Genomic DNA, 16,745 nt, shown 5'->3' with positions numbered 1-16,745 from the left:
CACGCGTGTCTTGCGGAAATCCTGTAGAATTCAACCAATCAAAGGATGACTTCGAAACTCCCGAATTGTTTCCAGATGAGTGTGCCATGTGCATCACACGTTCAGCCAACGGTCCGTGGCCATGATGTCTGAGGCTACTATCAACCCAACCCTAATTAGAATATCATAGAAGCATGGGTGTTGACTCTTTAGGCCAGAGCATGGCCTACAATGTCAGACCAACCCATCTTATCCTGGCTCTGCAATATAATGGATACATTGGGATGGGCTCTTCCGACATGTGGACAAACTCCAGCATTGTGTTGGCATGTTTTGCAGCGTTTTGGGTTCATTCACAGGTGAAGATGTTTGTGTTTTTGCATTTGTATGGTGCGAGGGAGTGATGGATGTATCAGGTAAACACAAGAGGGTGGATTTTAAGTATTTGTGTGTGTGTGTTTAAAGGATTTATGAGGAGAATTTAGGGTGAGTGTATTTGTGTAAGGTGATTTTTAAGGGTGACTCTGAGTGTGTGTGGGTTTTGCAAGATTTATGCTAAGCCACAGTGGTGAGCATAGACCGTTGAGGCAGATATATGGGAATGAGTAATGTTTAACAGGACTAAATGATTGGAGAGGGAAAATGAAATAAGGCCACTTGGAGGTTTAGCTTTAGAGAGCTTTACTGAGCAAACAAAACACTGACTGTATCTGAAGTTACAGACTTCACTCATTCACTGTTCCCTACATAGTGCATGCCACAGAGATTGATACATCAGGAAGGTGTGTAAGGAAAGGAGCGAGCATTCAGATAGTGTGAATAAACTTAGTTGATATACTGATTATTTATTCAACAATGCAAGGCCATTCTTACATGCACTTGAATACACCTGTTTTATGATGAGCATATATGATAACACTTTAGATTAGGGTCCAATTCTCACTATTAACAAGCTGCTTATTAGCATGCATTTTAGGATATTGGCTGTTTATTAGTGCTTATAAAGCACATATTAATGCCATATTCTGCATGTTATAATCCTACCCAATACCTAAACTTAAAAACTATGTTACTAATTATTAAAAAGCAGTAACTATGAGTTTATTGAGGCAAAAGGTGTAGTTCATAGTTATTTTAAAATTTGACCATAAACTATTATTTAATTTATGCTTGTTCAAATATTTAAATATTATTCAATTCCCCCAAAACCTAATGGTATTTATCAAATTAAAGGTTTATGCAAAATATGGAAATAAAGGAAAGTACAAGACATTCAATCAAAACTTTTCTGGAAATTGGCATGGAAGTATATCCTAGGCAGTATTAGGCCAACATGAATACAAAGAGTATATTTATGTTTTAAAAGTTCCTTTTCTTTATCTATTTCATCACATGTTTGTATTTCATTGACCCATATAGAGAGTTCAGAAAACACTAACATCCAGCAGAGTGCACAGTATTGGGACCATGCAGGGAGTGATTTCGGACACGTGTCTTTCTGTTTCTTTCTGCATAAGGAAAAGGCTTCGCAAGGTGACCGTGTACATTAGGAATGTGTGTGTGCATTACAGACAGACTTGTTGTAACGATCTGCTGTGGCATGCTGCTTTTAAGAGGTCGTGTTTAAGTAACCATTGCTGTAATTTAACATCACTTAAGGGCAGATTTGAATACCCTGGAAGGACTTCATTCACATGGTTAATTTACAGATTAGACTCTAAGAGGATTGTAGGTGAATGGCTGTATTCACCACGCCTCACAGGACGCCCACAGACACTTTCCCATGATGTTTGCCGGGGTTTCACATGGAGAGACCAATGCTTTCCAACTGTACTAGGACATAAAACCTGAAACCTTTAACGAATGTTCCTACATCTGTTGAGTATCAGCCTTGATTTACTCACATTACAGAGCCCTTGAAAACATAGGAATGTCATGTGCATCATAGAACATGTTGAATTTGTTATACCAAAAGACATCTATCTATCTATCTATCTATCTATCTATCTATCTATCTATCTATCTATCTATCTATCTATCTATCTATCTATCTATCTATCTATCTATCTATCTATCTATCTATCTATCTATCTGTCTGTCTGTCTGTCTGTCTGTCTGTCTGTCTGTCTGTCTGTCTGTCTGTCTGTCTGTCTGTCTGTCTGTCTGTCTGTCTGTCTGTCTGTCTGTCTGTCTGTCTGTCTGTCTGTCTGTCTGTCTGTCTGTCTGTCTGTCTGTCTGTCTGTCTGTCTGTCTGTCTGTCTGTCTGTCTGTTGTTCTATTGTCTTAAGATGTCTTTGGTTTTGATTATGTATCTAATTTAACGTCATTCCTTTTTAAGTGTCCAAATACTTCTTTTTTTTAACACATGGTTTCCTCTCTCCTGAGCAAAATGTGTTTCTGATGGTAACACACCTCCTTTCCTGCCTCAGTGCTGTTTGGCCGTGTGCCCAGTCTGTGTCTTGTCGAGCTGAAAGGATGGAGAGAAAGTGAATGTGTGTCAGAGGGAGTGAGAAACAGAAAGAAAGAAGCTTCTGGGCCTGGTGGATGAAGCTTTTAGTAGCTAAATGAGAGTGTATTAGTAGGCACATTGATGGCTCAGTTAAAGGAATAGTTCACCCAAAAATCCAGCTTCATGTATCAAACCCGCATCACTTCATTTATTCCAGGGAACACCACTTTCTGTGTGTGTCTGTGAGAATAGAGTGTTATCTTTCTCTACCAGCTTCTAGGAAACGTCTTCCCTTACGTCAAGTTCAAAGAAAGCCATCAAAGAGAAACACAGGTGGCTTTACAGTCTCTCTCTGGTGCTTGTAGTGGTATGGTTGTGGGAAAAGTTTCTGCATGAGCGCCTGACACACAAGAAGTGGCAGTGTCAAATTGGCCACTAAACCTAACCCTACCCATAACTTTCCCCTAAAATCAGAGTAAAATGATAGGTGAATAACAAACTGCTTAAAATTGTTCCCCAAATCTGATTGGATAATTGGAATGTTGTTCCAGGATCAACAAAGATGTCGATCCAGGAACATGTTGAATTTGGTCAAAGTAGATTCTGCGTCAACTATAGGGCTGGCATTTTCTTTTCATAAATATTGTAGTTGAATTAAGCATTAGAGGTGCAGTATATAGGACTTACAGCTAGTGTTCAATATAGGTCCTGCAGTCCAAATTCAAAATATTGGAGATTGTTGTTTCCCCCATCCACTACTCCTCAGACTCCATGCTCATGCAGGTTGCCAGCTTGAGGATACGCAACAGAAGCGAGCGCGATTGACAATGGTTGATGACACTCTTTCATAGAGATTTTTAGACGGATGTTGAGGCTTTTTAGGTCGGGTAGATTCTGTGCTCTCTGACCTGGTTTGTTTTCTGGCTTTCATGGCAGCGATACGCTGTGTTCTCTGCCAACTGGAAGTGTGTGTTATCGCACAGACCACAACAAAAACAGACATTGTGACACGGAACGCACATTTTAAAGTAAAATAACGGGCTGTATCATAGTTTTTTCAGAGAAACGAGGATGTGAAATCAGCATGTTTCCTAAATCTCTGCATATATATTATGGTATTTTTATGCTTTAGTAATGTGAAAAACTTACATACAGCACCTTTAATATTTTAGTTAAAAGTTTTCTAAAAACCTCTGGACTGGTTTTGTAATTTCTCTATGTCTTTATTACTTTTAAGAAGATAAACACAAATCAGCACACTACCACTGCTGCGCCCAATTTTTTAAAAATTAAAATATACAATGTTTTGACCCGAAGGTCTTCTTCCTGACATAGACCTTTGGGTCAAAATGTTGTATATTTTAATAAATAATTTTAGGAGCAGCAGTGGGAGTGTGCCAATTTGTGTTTATTTTTAGTGAAGTGCTTTGTCTCCATATTGCTTTATTATATTTAAAAAGATATTTTGGTAGCACTTTACAATAAGGTTTCAGTTGTTAATATTAGATAACTACATTAGTTAACATTAACTAACAATGAACAATACTTCTACAGGATTTATTTATTATCTTCAATAATTGCTACAACATTATAACAACAAAAATGGTATATTAACATTAGTTAATGCACTGTGTACTAACACGAACAAGCACTTTTGTGTTAACATTAACAGTTTAGTGAGTTTAATAAATGCCGTACAAATATATTGTCATTGTTAGCTTCTAAGTTAATGCGTTAATTAATGTTAATAAATGAAACTCAATTGTAAATTGTTAACGATATTTGTCCTTTAAAACATTTTAAATGATGCTAAATATATGTATGATTATTTTGTCTTGTTCTACCCCCCAAATTTTTCCAAGTTTTAACTGATTTGTACTTAATCATAAATACACTATAAATCAAAGTTTCAGTGTGTGTAAAGAATTGTCTTTTGCAGTAAAATATTAGTTAATTAATATTATTAATTCACCCAAACAATATTTAGTCTATTATAGCCTCATAGATGGAGCTCTTGATGTCTGATCATCTGGGGTTTCCCCTCCGAACTCTTAATCAATGAAGTAACGAGGGATCTGTGTTTACGCCGCTGTCTGACGTCCATGTCCTGCGCTGTCTACTCTACCCGCCCCACCTCTTCCTCTCATTGGGGTGAGAGGCTGTATTGTCTGGTGTGTGGATATGTTGTCTGAATGAGCCTGAGTGCCTTTCCCAGGGGCTTAGTGTCTCGGCGAGGGGGCTGTGTATACAGTTACGCAGGCTCTGGGAGATGATGTGTGCCCTGCTCCGGGGGCTCGGCCTTTGTGCCAGTCTGAGAGAGTGAGATGGGCCGTTTGAAAGGCTGGCAGTGTTTGGGGTGATGGGATTGGGTAATTCGTAACCCCATCTGCTTCAAAATACTGTGGAAGGTTAGCCAGCATGATTTCTGCATCCCCAGCCGCAATGTCCCACAACTAACCCATATCCCAGAATCCCTGCATTGTCCTGAAACAATTGCGCAACAGCGGAGCCTGGCCGTATTGTTTGGGCGGTATGTATACGTTCACATTTTCGGAGTAAACAAGGGAGTATCAGTAGAGGAGTGTGTTTGTGTTTGCGTGCCAAGATTCTTTCTGTCAGTGTTTCTCAGTCTTATTCAGCTTATCCTCCTGTAGCCGTGTGAATAAAAGCTCACGGGGGCCGTCTCACTGTCAGGAACGCAGACGAGTCTCATTCTCGCTCAGATTGAGAGATTTTTCTGTGGTTCTTGTGTGGATTGAAGTTACAGATTTTTTGTGTGTGTGAATATTTACAGAATTGTGGTTTTATGGGTGACAACCTTTTGCTCAACTGCTCAAACCAAGCATTGTAAGACTAATACTGTCAGAATTGATATCAGTACGAATACTTCTGTTAAATGGAAAGTTATATTTCTGGGGAGCTCTTGAACATAAAAAAAATAAAAATAAATCCTTATTAACATAGACTATTAAAGTTGCATTTTTTGATTTTTTTTTTTTGAGGAATTGAAAATCAGAGAACATGATTTGTCATTATTATTACATCAAAACAACAATAATATATTATTTTATTTACTACAACAATAAACAAACAAACAAATAAATAAATAAAAAATATTAATGCTGTCTATATATATATATATATATATATATATATATATATATATATATATATATATATATATATATATATATATATATATATATATATATATATATATATATATATATACGTGCATGTGTGTAGTTTGCGTTTGAAAACACACACTACACACATGCGCATGTATGTATATGTAAGTGTATATGTATGTGTATATATATATGTATGTGTATATATATATGTATGTGTGTATATATATATATATATATATATATATATATATATATATATATATATATATATATATATATATATATATATATATATATATATATATATATATATACATACACACCAGTGCCAGCTGAACTTCACTGGCCTCTCTGTGCTGCCCCGTCACCGTCACAATATATGTTTGTGTATTCAGGTATACTTAATTACAGACAGTACACACATTTAAGTAAACACAAACTTTTATTATAGATTCTATTAATCACAATTAATTGTTTGAAAGAGTAATATGTATTTATTTAAACTTTGATTTAAACTTTTTTTCCCAATGATTGATTGCATATTTCAGTACACTGCTCTGTCTGTTTGAAGCCAGTGTTCAGATGAGAGGATGGAGAAATAGTTCCTCTCCTACACAACTATTTGCGAACACAAATCTTTTTTTTTCTTTTTTTCATTTCGATCCTTTTCCAACACCAATGGAAGTATTGATATTTCAAGATTGTGTGACTGCAGAAGATTTGGGATATAGCAATCAAGTCATATGGAGTACTTTTATCAGAAATTCTCCTTTCCCCCCCCCACATAATCGAGAGAAACTTCATACAGGCTTAGAGCAACATGAGGGTGAGTAAATGATGACAGAAATGAAGGATTTCTTTGTTAGTTGCTTTAATTCCTGGGTTTTCAGACTATCTCTTTGTAGATTGTTAGTAACTGCATTTGTTAAAGACAGATCTCAGACTGGGGCTCCTGCCCGGTGCATTGATTGTTTATGGCTAATTAGATTAGGCTAATCACATTAAGTTGGTGCTGAGGCTCGTCCCGACAGAGGAATAGAAATGAGACTGTAGCTGTCAATGTCACACACTGTCCCGTGGAGTTTCATTCCGGTGAGGTCCGTACATAAAGAAACCAATAAACCCTCAAAGTATGATTCCAGCATTGCTTTGCGTTGTGGATCATACAGACATAATATAGACTGATCAAAATGTTACAGAATTAATATTATATAATTCAGATTCAGTATGGTTATTGTGGTGGTGTTAGTCACTGATCCATTACATGTATTTTTACAGCGTCTAATGTTTGCTAAGCTCCTCCCCTTTAGTTACTGTTGCTCACTCTGACAAACTTTACAGAATGAAGACACTTGGAGTTTGTTGTCCAAATGTCAGAAAACAGTACCCAGCACCAGTGCCAGCTGAACTTCACTGGCCTCTCTGTGCTGCCCCGTCACCGTCACAATATATGAGACGCGTGGCATATCACATCCATGCCAAACTAGACTGGCAGTCGTAGGGGAGGGCCTTCATGGTGCTTAAATCTGCTGAAATTGAGGTTTATTGGAAGACATTTATTTAGTTATTTAAACTTGTATTTAAATGTATTTTTTAACTTCTATTGATTTATCTACCTTGTAGTTTTCATCATAATATATAATATAATATAATATAATATAATATAATATATAAAATCAGTTGTTTTTTGGCATCCGGGTTGCCAGATCTGCTCTAGTTACCACAGCCTATCTGGGAACCTCGAGTCAGGGGGAGGGGGAAAGGGGATACGCCGCTCTACAGTCATTTAAATGTGATTGCAGTACCAGACACTTCCTTTAAAGGAGTACTTCAGCGTTGGGAAGATGAATCTGTATAGACCCTTTTACAGCCCACGTGATCAAAGAGTTGCGTGCGCATTTTGGCAACGGAAGTGGTGTTGTTCCCTTAGTGGTTCTAACGTGTTAGCAACTCCGAAAGTTTATCAAAACGGTTTCCCAGCATCAAAATGTCTGGCTGTTGCGTTTTCGGTTGCAGTAATCGCTATTCCACCAATGGGCTTAAGTTTTATAGGATTCCGACAGGATCACGGCCGTTTCAGAAGAACCGGCGGTACCTGTGGCTGCAGGCGAATAATGCATTGATTAGAACGAGGACATAAAAATGCTCGCATAAAAAAATTACATTTGTAAAACATTTACTGCACTTGAAACTTAATGCTTTATAATAAACCTCCCATTGGCTGCCACTGGTGTGTATAATGTACCCCCTCCCCCAGACTATCATATCAATTATCACAGTACTTATCAATTTCATTTGTAATGATTTTATTAATAGTTTAATTGCAAAATAACCATCTGAAAAATGTATGCAAGCAACATAGTTGCTATTAAAGTACTATAGCATTACAAAATTAAACTTTAAACAGAAGTGTGTCGACACATACGAATCAATAACAACATAAAATGTAAGGAAAAGGATAAATGTATGTCTGTGTGAAGAATAAGAATAAATGTAGAAAATTGTATTGGACATTCTGTACATGCCCACAGACAACGTATTCATAAGCATCCAGTGATTTATATGTTGTCTCGGTGTACACGCTCGGTTTCTCAGATAAATACGTATATATCCGACCACTAAGTTATATCTGGCCATCTGCTAACGTCTTCTATCCACTCCACTATAGTACACGGATCTGGTAGCCGAATACCATTTGATAAAGTCAACTTTTTAAAATAAGTTTCTCGGTTTGTGTTGCTTAATCCGCTCACGTAGCTTGACATGCTGCTGATTCTCGCCACAGTTTGTTGCCAAAATGCGCGCGCATACGTTGCTACGTCATCATTGTATACAAACAGTAAAAGGGTCTATTTAAACTGGGTCATTAATGTAGTAGAAATGTGAAATATTTTTTTTTTAATTTGGTGCTTTCTAGACTGAGAAAAGACAAAATGTATTTTTGTCTCATGGGGAGGATAGACAACAATTCCCAGAATGCTTCGCTGCCCTACGAGACCACTCCCAAAGCCACCGCTACTAGATTACTGAATCACTTTTCATTTTCATTAAATCAGTTCAGTTAGAGAACAGACACTACAATTAAAAACTGAACGTGTCTGTTCAATATAATGTGATTTAGCCACTGAGCGAGTGTCCCAGCACAAACGCTGCAGGAGTCAGATTACACTGACAGTCATGGATGAGCTCGTGATGAGACCTGAGGTAAACGCGACCGCGCTCGCAGCATAGATTCACAGCGCATGTTCAGTCTGGTGCGTTTTCAGTTCATGCCTTTGGAAGCTTAACATTTTTAATAGGAAGTAGTTTGAGAAGTTGAAAGACTTACTTTGCTCCTGGCCGTTTACATCAGTGCCTGAGGCTGCAGCTGCGAGCTGAGTGCTGTGAGTGTGATCTCCATCCCCCACACGTGAGTTGAAAACATACGGAAATGGCTCCCTCTGCTGGCTGTAGTCTTTAGCCTCTGGCCAACAATTCCTCTGATGGCACAAATTGACGTCACTGGAGGAATTTTCCAGAAATAAAATGCATAAATCTCTTGTCTCAGGGGGATGGGATATGAGGGGGGAAAGCACAATCATTTGAATATACTCCAGGGTTTCTACTGATACAAAGCCATATGCTAATCGCTGAAGTAACCCTTTAAGTAAATCAAGGTAAACTAAATAAAATAGAAATATTACCTTGCCAACTAGCTGAAATAAAATAAGTTTGTTTATTTGATACATGTTTTTTTTTTTATAATAAAAAAAAGTATATCAAGGTAAACTAAATAAAAACGAGAATTATTGCCTTGACATCCAGCTGAAATGAAATTTATTTTAATTAAAACTATGTATTTATTTTGATTTTATTTTATTTATTTGTATTTTTTATTTTTATTTAAAAAAAATAGTACATAATGGTAAACTAAATAAAAATGAAAAAATATTGTCTTGACAACTAGCTGAATAAAATAAGTGTATATGTTTATTTGATATTTGTTTTATTGTATTTTCATTTAAATATACATAACACACCATTGATTATTTAACTTGTGCCACCACTTCAAGGGTATTTACTCATCTCAGCCATCCACCATCATGCACATTACCAACAAATGATTGTTTTTCACTTCTTTACCACCCTTTTGCTCAAATCTCCTGCTAAACATGAAATGCAGGAAGGAAAACAAAATGTCAGACGTCATTATGGATACTGAAAATATGAAGGCCTAAAACAGGAGGTCCGTTCAGGGGAGCACAGCCCATCCGAGCCTGTCAGGTCCAAATGTGCCGTTCCAGCTTACATAACACACCTGCGGCGGGCGGCCCAAGTCTCTCTTGTTTTTGGATGGCCCCTCTCTCCCCTCTCGCTCCTACTGAGGGTGAAGCACAGGGGCCTCAGTCATACCTAAACGCAGCTGCACCATTCCCAAATAAGGTTCTCGGTTTCATCGAGATGGTCTGGGTTATATTTTCACTTTAGGGAAAACAGATCAATGCAATCTCATTTTAGTACATGCACATACTAAAAAGTAAAGAAATATACATGTAATTGACTGGTTAAGAATATGATAATAATGGTTATTGCTGGAAATTTCAGCCAGTATTGATTTTGATATTTGGTTTTATTATTGTCAGTATTATATGTAATTTTATTTTAGTTGTGTGTCGTCTTTATTCACAGAACATGTTTTTGATACATTGCAATGTTGTATGCAAACATGCATTGAACATTTTTAACTAGATTTTTCTTATTTTATTTGAAATGATGGTTCCTTTAATTGAACATGAAATCACCCTTTACACCATTTTTGTTTTGTTTTGTCATACTTCTATAACATTCCTTGTTTTTTTCCCACTGCAGCCTGAAGAGTTTGAAGCCGTCCACTCCCACACCTTCCGGCTGAAGACGTTCAAGAAGGGGAAGCACTGCGGCGTGTGCAAGCAGACTGTAAACAATGAGGGTCTCATCTGCAGAGGTCAGTCCAGGGGAGGGTGGACCGCCTGTGGGGTGTCTTGCACTATGGACATCTGTCCGTCCCAGCATCTGATGAGAGCTAATGGAAAAAGGTCAAGATGTTTGTGAGGGTGGCAGCTGCTGCCAGTGACCAGTCAGTCACTTCCTCTAATGAAACGTAATCATTAACCCGATTAGGCCAATGAGCGTGTGTGTGTGTGTGTGGCGTTACAGGCAGGGCTTCTACTACTGAACGCCTGTTGGCCACTGGAGATGACATCATCGCCTGTGTGACTTTAGGCGCAGAACAGAGTGAAAGAGCCACACAAGTTTCCCATTAAGACAGGATGCTCGGGGTTGATATTCGGCGATTCACCTGTTTTGAGTTCTGCTGTGGTGAAGTTTCAGCCGGAATGGTATGTCAGCCTCCATCATGGGAAGTCTAGAAGTTAAAGGGTTAGTTCACCCAAAAATTAAATTGATGTCATTAATGACTCACCCTAATGTCGTTCCTCACCCGTAAGACCTCAGTTCATCTTCAGAACACAGTTTAAGATATTTTATATTTTAGTCCCAGAGCCTATGCAGTCTATCCACACTATACTGTCCATGTCCAGAAAGGGAATAAAAACATCATCAAAGTCGTCCATATGTGACATCAGTTAGTTCATTAGAATCTCTTGAAGCATCGAAAATACATTTTGGTCCAAAAATAACAAAAACTACGTCTTTATTCAGCATTGTCTTATTGTGTTCCTCAAATAAAGATTCAAACGGTCATAAATCAGCGTATTGATTAATGATTCAGATTGCGTGTCAAAATGGCAAACTGCTGAAATCACATGATATTGGCGATCCGAATCATTGATCGATTCACTGATTCATAACCATTCTTATCAGTTGTGTTTCCAATTTGAGCTTGATCCTCAGAAATGCTTGGGAAAATGTAACGTTAGCTTGTGTGGACGCTACCGCACTACTTGATCAACAGAAGAGCTTCGCGACTGAAAAGCTATTTGATTTAGAAAACTTCGACGCTACCACCACGCTACTGAAAAATGTAGTTAAGCTAGTAGCGTCAGCTACTGCCCAACACTGTCTGGGACTAAAATATAAAATATCTTAAACTGTGTTCTAATGATGAATGGAGGTCTGACGGGTGAGGAACGACATATAGGGTGAGTCATTAATGACATCAATTTCATTTTTGGGTGAACTAACCCTTTAAAGTAACCCTGATTTATGCTTGAGGTTTATGCACTAACGCCAGGACCTCATTTAGAACATAACTCTGCATTTTTGCAATTCATTTGTCGTAGTTGTATTTAGATGGCTGAATATTAGAATAAGAAAGATAAAATGTTTACATCATCAGAAAGACGTGATCAGAAATACCAATATTGGGAACACTTTATAAAGTGAAAGTTACAAGTTACCACATACTTCCTATAGTAATAACAGAAAATTATGCATAATTACAAGTAAATAAACCAAACTCAAACCTTAACTCTATAGTTTGTACATGTTACTCAGTACTTATATGCAGCTGTCACCTTAAAATAAAGTGGAACCCAAATATTTAGTGTATATTGAAAATGTATAATTTTCAAATGAATGACAATCTCAGCAAAATAACTAGTGATTAAATAAAATATTAATGCTTTCAAAAAAGAAACCTAAAACATTTGTTCAGAAAACATGTTAAAGTGTCCAGTTCATATGTGGAAATGTTAATGACAGTATAATAGATGGTCTCGAATAAATGAAATATTTTGAATAGTTACATTCTTTTAATCAAATGCATCAATCACTCTCGTTTGTTTGGAGATATTTGTTTTGTTCACATAATTATAGGGCAAGGACAGGCTATGATAATAGTATTCAGTTTTAATGTGGTAATTTATTTATTTAATTTGATTAATCCAGGGAACGTTGCAATTTGATATAAACTAGGTATAATATGTTAATTATACATTTATTGTTCAAATAGAACCTCTTGAGATTAATATTATTTACACAAATATATTAAAATATATTAAAATATATTTATTTATTTACATTTACCAAAATGCCCAAACATGTCCTGGATCTCACGGTGCGTTTGGCAGTATCTTAATTTATGTTAGTGTGTGCTGTGCAAAAGTCTATTCTTCCACAGACAGATGGCAGTTTTACCCATTGTTTTGTTACATAGCCATTGTTGAAGGACTCAGTGCAGAAGACTTTCTTCCACTCAATAGTTCGAGTTAGGCTCATATAGGGACAACAGTAATGGTAAAATGCGTTCAGGCTTGTAACCATAAAGGCAGTATCCTTCTGGCTTGCTGGGATTCTGGCAAACCAGGTCTCCATTTCTCCACTTCACCCCTTTATTGTCCTCTGTTACATAAAGCCGAGAAGTGCCAGCAGAAACTCGAGTATCAAGAAAGGGGTTGCTGTTACACTTTTGTCAGATGCTCACCAACTGCAGAAATCTCAAGATTCAAGTCCTGCATATGACATGGCGTGTTTCAGGATCAAAACATTAAAGTTTCAATTTAAAATAACTGTAAAATAAAAAGAGACTTAAAGCTTTCTGGCAAAAGTCAAACTAGTCTCTTCATGGATTTGTTTTATATTCATTTATCCCTAATAAAATAGTTATACTATATTCTATTTTAAATAAATTATTTTTAAATAAAAACTATTTTCTTACTCTTCTCATGCATTTTCCCTAGTTGAATGATTGAATGCTCTATAGTATTTATTTATTTCCAGTCAATGTATCCATTTAGTCCACAGCTGTTGCTTAAAACCCCCATTTTTAGGTCATGTTAATTTTAGCATCAGTCCTCATGCCAGCTATAGATTGTAATGATATGGTCGGCCATAAAAATAAAAAAAAAGGATTATGGCATTTAGATGCGTTTTTGTCGATCAGAACATGAGTAGAATAAATACAGGTGTAAACGGGGCTTTGAGCTTGTCCATCTTTGACCTAGTGTACGATATATATTGTCTGTGATAATATTGTAATTGTGGTTTTAACGATGCATGATCTGACATTATTGAGTGCATCCCTCACACACACTCATGATGTAGTCTGGTGGATTAGAGTGTGGGTGTGCATTTACAGTGCACACTTTCACTGTGTGATTTACTCTATATTTATATCATTTAATATAGTTAATATATTTCACACGAAAAATGCAGTTTTTCTCCAGACGTCAACATAACAGTTGCGATTCTAATTTTAGGATCCTGAAGTTTACTGAACGAGAAGTTAATAAGTGACTTACATTTTAGACACCGTATTGCCGTTTTCGCTATTTCGCCAACAAAAATAGTTAACAACAAAGCCACAGGACGCTATTTTCTTCTCTGAGCAGCATGTATGGTGTTTCCTTGTTGAATGAATCAGCTTTTTGAATGAATCAATTGAATCAATGATTCTATGACTAAAATACATTAAGATAAGGCCAGTTTCCACCAAAATGACCTGGAAAAATTTGTCCCAGGAACAGGTTTCCCTCCAGACCTGCTGCTGTCTGCGTGTCTATCGTGGTCTAAGGTACCGCAAAGATTAGTCCGATGACATAGGACTGCGCTTTCCAGTTCCCACTGGATTTCGTCATCCGCAAATAAACGTAATAAAGCCTCAACCTCGTCTTTGGTCCATCGGCTGTATTTTTTAAACTCTGTTGTTGATTTGAGTAGCAATGGAGACTTTATGGTTGAAAAAAAATGCTGGGTGAGCTCAACCAATCAGCATGTTCAGCGTCTAAGTCCCACCCCGAAAGTTCCTGAACTTTGAAAAAGTACCGGCAGGGCCAATGGAGGGGGAAATCTTAATTTACTTAATTTCACATTTAAAGTATCTTTTCATGTTTTAAATCATTTCAAATATCAATATTCAACATTTTGTTTCAAACATCAAAACATTAGTTATGCATTTGTAACTGCAGGTTACGCTTTTGAAACAAAACCTGCTGCTCTCTGTGTGTTTTCCTGTCGTCTTCGGTGCATTCATATGTAACGTGAGCTTACTTACTTATGAAAGATCTGAAATCATACATACATTTACCCACCCATAGACATTCCCCTCAAAGAAGTCAAGACCGAAGTGGTTGAAAGTGGACAAAACCTCAAGTGTAAATGAGTATGTCACCCTCATCTACTTGACCAAAACACATCTAAATAGCAGGTGTAAATAGGGCCTGAGATTCTTGTGCAGTTGATCTTGGTCAATGATTTCCTTTCAGTATGATAGATCTGTCATTGTCACATGTCTCTGGGGAGTTTGTCCCATCTGAGTGGTATTGAGTCATTGAGTTAGAGACAGTTAAGACTTTTAGCTGATTGTGTGAGCTGTTTTCTCAAGTCGATGTCCATCACAGCACAAAGGGGGTGAGTCCTTTTTAGTGAACTCTAATGGAAAGGACAGGACAGAGGTTTATGGTCTTCTTTGTGGATGGCCTGGCAAATGGTTGATGCTTTGAATATCCTTTTAAGTGTCTTGATGTCAGCCTTTCAAGTGTCTTTACAATGAAGTGATGCAATGCAGCAACTTTACATGCATTTGTGATGTATAAATGATGCACCGAAATTTCATCAACCAAAAACAACACTGATTTCTGATTACCAGCTGTTTTAAACACCACTAAACATTATTCAGAGTGTGCCAAATATATGCACTATATTAGATATTCACTATATTGTCTTCATTATTTAATGTGTTTGAATGAATCTGTCATAAAAACAACTTTACAGACAATTTGTTTATATTTCAGCAAAAAATTGGAATAGACAACATAAAATTACAGGTGCTGTTTATATAATTAGAATATCATCAAAAAGTTTATTTATTTCACTAATTCCATTTAAAACAAGTAAAACTTGTAAATTATATTCATTAATTATACACAGACTGATATTTTTCAATTGTTTATTTCTTTTAATTTTGATGATTATAACTGCCAGCTAAGGAAAATCCTAAATTCAGTATCTCAGAAAATTTGAATATTGTGAAAAGGTTCAATATTGAAGACACCTGGTATCACATTCTAATCAACTAATTAACTCAAAACACCTGCAAAGGCCTTTAAATTGTCTCTCAGTAGGCTACACAATCATGGGGAAGACCACTGACACCTTGCACAATGAGGGCAATACACAAAAGGTCATTGCAAAAGAGGCTGGCTGTTCACAGAGCTCTGTGTCCAAGCAAATTAAAAGAGAGGCAAAGGGAAGGAAAAGATGTGGTAGAAAAAAGTGTACAAGCAATTGGGGTAACCGCACCCTGGAGAGGATTGTGAAACAAAACCCATTCAAAAATTTGGGGGAGATTCGCAAAGAGTGGACTGCAGCTGGAGTCGGTGCTTAAGAACCACTACGCACAGACGCATGCAAGACATGGGTTTCAGCTGTCGCATTCCTTATGTCAAGCCACTCTTGAAGGACCGAGAGTGTCAGAAGCGTGTCGCCTGGGCTAAAGACAAAAAGGACTGTTGAGTGGTCCAAAGTTATGTTCTCTGATGAAAGTAAACTTTGCATTTCCTTTGGAAATCAGGGTCCCAGAGTCTGTAGGAAGAGAGGAAAGACACACCATCCATGTTTCTTAAGGTCCAGTGTAAAGTTTCCACAGTCAGTGATGGTTTGGGGTGCCATGCCATCTGCTGGTGTTGGTCCCACTGTGTTTTCTGAGGTCCATGTTCAGCACAGCCATATACCAGGAAGTTTTAGAGGACTTCATGCTTCCTGCTGATGACCAAATTAAAGGCGATGCAGATTTCATTTTCCAAAGCACAGTGCCAAAGCAACCAGTACCTGGTTTAAGGATCATTGTATTCCTGTTCTTAATTGGCCAGCAAACTCGCCTGACCTTAACCTCTATAGCAGGGCTATTCAAATCTTACCCTGAAGGGCCAATGCGGTGCAGAGTTTAGCTCCAACCCTGATCAAACACACCCACCTGTGATTTTCTAATGATCTTGAAGACATTGATTAGCAAGTTCAGGTGTGCTTGATTATGGTTGGAGCTAAACTCTGCACTGCATTGGCCCTTCAGGGTAAGATTTGAATAGCCCTGCTCTATAGAATATCTATAGGTTATTATGAAGAGGAAGATGCGATATGCCAAACCCAACAATGCAGAAGAGCTGAAGGCCACTAACAGAGCAACCTGGGCTCTCATAACACCTGAGCAGTGCCACAGACTGATTTACTCCGTGCCACACCTCATTGTTACAGTAATTCAGGCAAAAGGA

General features: G+C 37.4%; 1 protein-coding gene across 8 annotated transcripts in view; it reads left to right on the top strand.

Annotated features, from left to right (window-relative positions):
* Positions 1-16,745, top strand: part of tns1b (tensin 1b) — a 288,631-nt gene that overhangs the window by 96,539 nt on the left and 175,347 nt on the right. For all 8 annotated transcript variants that reach the window (XM_067444489.1, XM_067444488.1, XM_067444483.1 and 5 more), the window contains exon 2: positions 10,408-10,522. In XM_067444489.1, coding sequence (XP_067300590.1) covers positions 10,408-10,522 — 115 coding nt within the window. The remainder of the gene's footprint in view (positions 1-10,407; positions 10,523-16,745) is intronic.

Source organism: Pseudorasbora parva, chromosome 5 (assembly GCF_024679245.1).
Source record: "Pseudorasbora parva isolate DD20220531a chromosome 5, ASM2467924v1, whole genome shotgun sequence".
NCBI lineage: Eukaryota > Metazoa > Chordata > Actinopteri > Cypriniformes > Gobionidae > Pseudorasbora > Pseudorasbora parva.
The sequence above is the reverse complement of the archived record's forward strand: the minus strand, read 5'-3'. Positions and strand labels throughout refer to the sequence as shown.